At 39.1% G+C, this 7,805-nt stretch overlaps 1 protein-coding gene across 1 annotated transcript; it reads left to right on the plus strand.

Annotated features, from left to right (window-relative positions):
• Positions 1-89: 89 nt before the first annotated feature.
• RBM24 (RNA binding motif protein 24) lies at positions 90-7,805 on the plus strand (the record flags this gene model as incomplete). Its single annotated transcript, XM_009884193.1, has 3 exons — positions 90-207; positions 1,313-1,367; positions 7,736-7,805. Coding segments are annotated over exons 1-3 (243 nt in total), but the record flags the coding sequence as incomplete, so codon positions are not given.

A 7,805-nucleotide genomic window follows, 5' to 3' on the forward strand; every position in this document is an offset into this window, starting at 1 on the left:
GGGGCAGCCGGGTGGCTGCCGTGGGGGAGAGGTTTCTCCTTGCCCGCCGAAAGGGATCTGATGGGCAGCATCGCCCGTTTAAGGTCACCATGGCTGACAGAGCTGCTGCTGAAAGGGCTTGTAAAGACCCCAACCCCATCATCGACGGCAGGAAAGCCAACGTGAACCTGGCGTACCTGGGTGCCAAGCCGCGGATAATGCAGCCAGGTGAGGAAACGGCCCTGAAGGGCTTTTCTCGCTGTACCTCAGGTTTCTGAAGAGAGGAAAACTTCAAAAAAGGGGCAGTGCTGTCCGGCACTGTGCTGAAGTGTGCTGACTGTTGGGCTGTGCTTTGGTTTTGATTTTTCAGTGCAGCGTGTAGTAACTTTCTGGCTATTTTTGGTACATGCGCCTTATTTAAAAACCTAAAGTGATCAGAAAGAAAATATCTGCAGTTCCCCAGGAAGACTTCCACAGCTCAGACACTTCATTGGTTATTCCCGCTGCTGGGAGTGTGGTGGCGCTGACCATTTACAGTATCGTTGCAGGGAAAGATTGGCCTAGGAATGAATCACTTCCAATGTGTGCGGTCTTATTAATACAAACAGTATCTTAATGCAAACTCCTCCAACAGATGGGAGCTATTATGCAGACTTTAAAATGAAACGGCTCTTTCTAAGACCACATCTGAGCCAATCTGATGTCCTAGACGCTTCCCAAACTGCTGCTTTGCAGCAAGGAGAACAGGAGCGCAGAGCGTGTGCACGTTTGCACTCTGAAGGAGGCTGCTCTGAGTTCCCGTGTGCTTGGCCCGAGGAACACTTGTGTGAGTAACTGAGAGCCCACCAAAGAAAGGAGTTTACGCTTGGGCGCTTGACGAATAGAAGTGAAGTTAGAATTTGACCCCCACGCTAAGTCCTCATGAGTAGAGATAGCGCTAATTTAAGTCTGTAGAAAGTACGTAAACACAATGAGGAATAGAAAGTACCATATAATCCTTCAGAGGCTCAAGTTAGGGACCAGAATGGAGCGCAAAATAAAATGGGAATGAAAACCTTGTGCTTACTGTTTAGAAAAAGTTGCTCTTCTAAACACCTCTAGCAAAGCGTGTGTTTTACTGGTTTAAGTTCTGTATTGCATGTATGTGTGTGCGTGTATATATGGATTGATATATTTTACTTTCTCATTTGTGGTTCTGCTGGCCTTCAGACATCGTCAGTGGAGGTTGCTCGTGAAGGCTGTTACTCTGCGTTTGTGTGCGTGTGTGTATGTAGCATAAAGAAGTGGCCAAAAGAACACCCATGCAGAGAATGTGATGTGTTTCTGTTGATAGGTTTTGCCTTTGGTGTCCAGCAGCTTCATCCAGCTCTCATACAGAGGCCTTTTGGGTAAGTCTGTTCAATGGGACCTCAAATAGGGGAGGAAAAAATCTTTTTTTAAAATAAGGAAAGAAAAAGTATGATCTTTGAAGGCCTCTTGCAGTAGCAGCCTTATAAACTCACCGGCAGTGCTGAAGTTCTCAGACTTATAAATGTATACCCATAAATGCGCTCATCTTGTCGGTCATGTTCTAAATGCCGCAGCTGAGTCAAGTTGTGTGGGACGTGTCCCTTCCACCTAAGCAGTCCGGTCCCGTTTGACCCTATGATAAAACAAGGAGGTATGACTTGATGCAAGATTGCTGTGCCCCGTTTCTCTTTTTTTCAGCTTGACTCAATGTTATTTATCTCTTTCTAATCTGACAGGGATCGTTTACAGTTAAGATAACTGATCAGAAGGATATGATGATAAGAGGTGGAATAGTTCTGTTTGGAATTAAACTCTGTAACCAGTAGACTCAAACACAAACAAGCTAAAATGGTGATTAACGATGCATGTATGTTTTTTTCATATAGTCAATAGACCTCCGTGTGCTTTTTTTTTTATTTATTTATTACAGTAATGAAGTGGTGTTGATAGCTAAACTGTGTGCTTTTATTTAATTGAAAGAGCTGTAGTGAAAGTTTTTTGGGGGGCTCTTTTTAATTTTGTTTTTGTTGTTGAGGAGTGACTTTGCCATGGGGAGCAAAGGGTCTTTTTTTTTTTTCCTTGCTTTCAAGCTGTAGCCTGTGATTTTTTAACCATATTTTGTAGTGAGTGCTAAATTGTGTGACTTCTTGATTTTTAAGTAAATCAACGTATTGCTTGCATGTTCATAATTTTTTTGGAGGGTTTGTTCTTGGGAGGGGTGTGGAGCTCCGTATTAACAATGTGCGTCCATTTGGGCTTTCTAATTTGAGATTTTTTTTCTTCAATCTGTCTTTAATATGTAGCGCATTTCTCCTTGACTTGAGTATACTATTCCTAAGTAGATCTAACTCTTGCTTCTTCTAGGCATATAATTAGGAGGTGAAGTCTGCTTTAAACTTTCCATACAGTGTCACTTAACTAATGCACACTGACTGAAAAGCTCATTGCAAAATAATGCATTTTGCTAATTAATGAGTAAGCTAACAATAAAGCAGGGAAAATGTGTCACACATGTATTTTGTTTATTTGATTAGAATAGCTTTAGAATATTGTACCTAGCTGTTATTAAGCAACAATAGCTTCTCAGTAGTTTGATTTGTCAAACCAGTAGGAAACAGTCCCTGAAACTAGGAAAAAGTTGTCCTAGAAACTTCACATACTTTCAAAAGAGAGTGTGGATTCTTCTGAGACCCGTGGAGAGGTTGTGGAAAACTTTTTGTCTTTTTTTTTTTTTCTTTTCCTTCTTATGATTATCCTCTACTGTATTTTGTTTGACTTCTTTGAAGTGTGAGGAGACGACAGCGTATATGCAGTCATCGTTTATGATGCCTGCGCTAAGGTAGGCAGGAGGCAGAGCGCGTTGTTTCCAGAGCTGTTAAAGCACTTGTTGCAAAGAGGAACCAGTGGACTGCCCGGGGATCAGCCGTGGACAGACTGAGTATTTGCTGAGCACAACAGAAAAGGAGAACCTGTGGCAATCTGTTGCTAGAAGGACTGTGCAAATGGAGGGATCTTTCTTGCTTTCCTTACCCAGAGGGAACAATAGAACATGTAAACCGCATTTAGGTCAGGGAAATTCTTCCAGCAGGCGGAATAAGGTTTTATTTCTAATGCAATGTACCTAAGTCTGAAGAAAAGGAATGTTAGTCGCAGGGTCATGTATATATGAAAATTGGTCATTTTTAATCCTTGGCTTTTGCCTTTCTTCTGCTCTGTGCAAACAAAGGAGATGATTACTCATCCTGCCTCCTCCTCAAAATTTCCTATGACCTGTACTTTTTCAGGTAGTTCAGATTAAGAAGAACAGCATTCATTAGGATGAATGAACATCTTCATTCACTATATTCCTTGACGATAAGAGCAGTTGTTCCAGTGCTTACTTGAATCTATTTTCATTGAAGAGTTCACACTTAAGAGGAAGTGACATGGATTGCACTGAAATACATGGTCACCTTTCTTCCTCCTGTGCAGTTGCATTTTTTAAAAAAGTGCACTTTACTAATATGCTGTGTAAAATGGGTTGTAGTGGTGATTCACTACCAATACTCTGCTAATCCATGCACAAAAGCTCCAAATGTTTTGTGGTTTTTCATTCCTACCAGAGTGCAAATTAGTGAGGTGCTGCCATATTCTGGTATGGTCAGCAGTGTTTTGATATGGTTCCCCACCTATCAAACAAGAAACTGAAAATAATTGGATTACTTTTACTGAGAAGATGCAGAAGTACAATATTCTCAATTAAGTACAACATTATTGTGGTGGAGGGAGACAGAAACTAGATTAGCTTCAATGCATGAAGCATTTAAAATGCTGGGAATTTTTCTTGATTCAGTGCTGCAGAGATCAATTCATCCACCAAATAACATTTCTCCCTGCTCTTTACATTCAGCATCTATCTTACTGTTGGTGTGTTTCATAGAAAGCTGTTCGATCACAGGACTGGTTATCTATACAGCTCTGTTTTCAGGATTGTTTGTTAAAATACTATCTCTGAATTCAACAGGAATTTATGGAGGGGGAAGATGACTTTGCCTCCTAAAATAGCGTTTCTCATTTTGCTTATGTAATTTTTTGCTTTACTATTTGTGGGAAAATTCAGGGTTATACAGAGGTACTGGTGTAGGATATGGCTTGTTCTGTTGGAGAGTTGTTTTTCCTTTATTTTCTGTCTAAAACTTGTACCTCGATCAAAATGAGAACATTCCCACTGTTTGTAGTAAGACCAGAGTTAAGTTAAAGTTATTAAGTTCATTATCAAATGGTTAGCTGATACTATCTGCTGGGGTACTATCTTCCAAGAGTTACGCCATTCTGCCTGTCTTAAGAGAGAACGAAAAGCGCTCTCTTGAGTGTATGATCAAAAGACCTGTTTAGTACTAGACTATGGATAATCTGGGAAGAGGGAGTGAAGCCAAACAGTCAGAATTTAACCTGCAGAATGCTAAATGTCCTCTTAATGGCATCAGGCATAAATTTAAAAAGAAGCATTTTAAGAGTCTTGTATGTCTTGATGTTTATGTAACCTGTTTCTGCTATAAGGAAAGCTGTGCATTGGTGCAAAGCTTTTAATTCCACTTACCAAACCAGATGATGCCATGCAAGGGCCAAAGCAAGATATTTAGTTCAAAGTTAAATATCTACTTTCACAAGAACTTAATGTTGAGAGTCAATGATGTGCTACTACTGCTGAATTTCTATATGCCACAGCTCTCTGCGTTAGCCTACAAAGCTCTTTCTTTCCTTTGAAACAATTAGCTTTCACTTTATTATTGCTTATAGGATTATTTTTGAGGTTATAGTTAAACACAAATCTTCTGTTAAAACAACAATGAAGGTCTTACAGTACATGGCAGGAGCATATGTCATTCCATTTTGAATATTCCAAAGCTAAAGTTACTGCTAAAGTTAAACGTGTCTTCCCTTTTTCATTATTGCAGAAGCGTAAAACAATAAATATACATTCCAAAATAAAAATTACTGCCAGGAAAGAAAGTTTAAACCGTGTATAATTCTCACACTTTTACTCTCTAAAGTAAAGCAGCAGCTTTTATTTAAAATTAGGGATACCAAGGATATCCAGCATAACCGGGAATTGCTTTTTCAGCTTTTGACCTGGCAGAGCATTAAAAGCAGTTGGGTTCTGAATGGCTGAGACCTACATTTGCTGGCCTCTGCAGTAGGTAGAAGTTTACTTTGGCCATATAAAGCCATTTTACTCGTCTCAAAACAGTTGTAGCATGACAGATGATCAAAAATAGCCCCACTGCAGCTTATGCTGTCAATCATCATGTGTGAAATGGCATGGTGGTGAGGAGCCTGCACAGGGTTTATGTTTATTGTAGGGTAAGATGTGGCAAACAGATAATGTTTCATAACTTCACCACCTGTTAGCTTCTTGGCTTAAATAAAACAAGTCACAAGAGTTTAAGTGGGAGCACATGTATCTTTCTGTCTTGTTCAAGGATATGGCCAAATGTCCTAATGTCTTCAGAAAATCTTAGTAACATCAGTTTAAGTCAACACAAGCATCTAGATAAGCTTGCCTACTGTCTCTTCTGTTAGAATTACTCCCTTTCATAAATGCTGTATGTAAAGATTGCTTTGATGTGGTGTTAAATGGACTCTTAATGATGCAGAAGAGGCTCTCGCTGATTTCAAATGTAGTTTTGTACCTCTTCCCGTAATACTTAAAAAAATGTGGTGTTATATTTATTAGGATTTAACTTGATTGGTGACCAACACAAAATGCTTGTTTATGCTCATCCATTTTGCATGGAGAGCTCAGGTAATGATGTGTATTTAAATGCACAGAGCCAGCCTAAGTATGCTTCAAATGCACTTCTGGCTAATCACTTCATAAATTAGGTGAGTGTTAAAAACCCAACTTATGGTTTTGTTTCATGTTTTCTTTCCCTTCCCAATCCCTATTTGTCACTCTTTTTTTTTTTTTTTCTTTTCTCCCTTCACACAGAAGGAAATTAATTTCATTGACACGTTGGGTTTTTATGATTGTGGTGTTCATGTCTTAAACACGGCAACTGAACATTTCTCTCTGCTAATATTCCTATTCAATCAACTGAGCTCTTTTTTTCTTACGAAGAAAACTAGGCTGTTGTAAAACCTGACTATCACCTATTTTAAATTATGTTTTGCTATTAATCTAGTTGACAGTGTCCCTTCTGATTGAAACGGTTCCTTATTGACCACTTCAGTAAATCTTGAAGTTATTTTTAAAAATGAAACAAACAAACAAAAAAAACCCTTTCCATTAAATCTTGAATCTGGACAAAAGAGGACAGTTTTTACTGTTGCAACTTGCATCTGTGCTTACAGTGCGCTAAAAGGTTGGTGCAGTCTTTAGAGTTGTGTGTAAAGGTAAAGTTCAGTATGAAATAGTAGTAAATCAACACAAGCAGTTTTTCATGGATTTATAAAGATTCACTGACTGGAAAGGAGTTGCATATATGAAGGACTTCTCTGTGGAAATCCAGATGCAAGACAGGGCTATGAATGTCAAATGATAATTAATACTGAGTATATTATTTTTTTAAATCGTATTATATGATAAAATACAACTATGAGATGAACTTGTATGTACACTTGTGTGCTAAGACAACAATACGACCAATTTTCAAAACTGAAGGACTAACTAAACAAGCCAAGGAAGCAAGTTTTGTGACTTGTAGAAGATGGGAAAGCGTGTACTGATCTGTTCAGAATGGTGATATCTTGAGCTGTAAATTTGTTTTTTTGCTTTTGTTAAGCACCAGATCTATTTAGACTTAATCCTATGCCCGTCTCCCAAAAAACTCTATGCTGTATGTCTTGCATAGAAATAAACAAGCTGGCACAAAACAGGACATCAGTGGCCTAATAATCAAACAGGTTTGACCCTTGTGTCCTTACAAACTTTATAAAAGTGTGATGCACATGTACTTAGGAGTCACTGTTATGGATTTTAATAGCATCTATGTAGCTTCCCCTCAATGGCCTCTTGTGACGGAGTGAGCTGCACTATCATTCGTTTGGAAAGTGTGATTCTTGCTGTGTTTACCACACTTGTGAACTTTATTTAAACTCCTTGTCGCCTGTGTTGGTTTTTTTCTTATTTTTAATAAGGGTGACTGAGGTTGCAGAGAAATTAATGTGTGCTGAGTCTGCATAGCAACTTAAGTAGGGTTGCCACAATACACTCTTTCCCCCGCCTCCCTGAGAAGACTTTACATAAAATCAGGGTTCAACCATCTTGGCGCCTTATTGGCTATTGTCAAACTCATTATAGCAATGCTGTCAAACTGCTCAGTTACTAATAATAAAAGTATTGCAGGAAATAATTTTACTAAGAGTCGAGTAGTTAAGCGAGAAGCAGGGTAATAGAAATGACTTGCAGGTGTTTTGAAAAACAAATACCGCAATTTTCCAGATGGAATAATCAAGCTTACTCCTTGAGAGTTGTCTTAAAAGTGGCATCTGTAATCCTGGTCCTTCTAAAGATTTAAATAGCATTAAACGTAATATTCTCAAGCAACATTACACACTCCTACTTAACTCGGCTATAATGCTGTGCTTTGGAGCGATGCTTCTCTTCGGACCAGTGAACTGGTAATTGGTCCATTCAGTCTAGTTATTGTGGCAACCCTATGCACATAACAACAACTAAATTGAGTTTGTTTTAGTTCGGAGTATGGATGTGATGCTTAGGCGCTGACTCGCGTACCGACTAACTCCCTCTCCCATCTTTCAACAGGATACCTGCTCACTATGTCTATCCACAGGCTTTTGTGCAGCCTGGAGTGGCAATTCCCCACGTTCAGCCC

Source organism: Charadrius vociferus, unplaced genomic scaffold, assembly GCF_000708025.1.
Source record: "Charadrius vociferus isolate BGI_N301 unplaced genomic scaffold, ASM70802v2 scaffold444, whole genome shotgun sequence".
NCBI lineage: Eukaryota > Metazoa > Chordata > Aves > Charadriiformes > Charadriidae > Charadrius > Charadrius vociferus.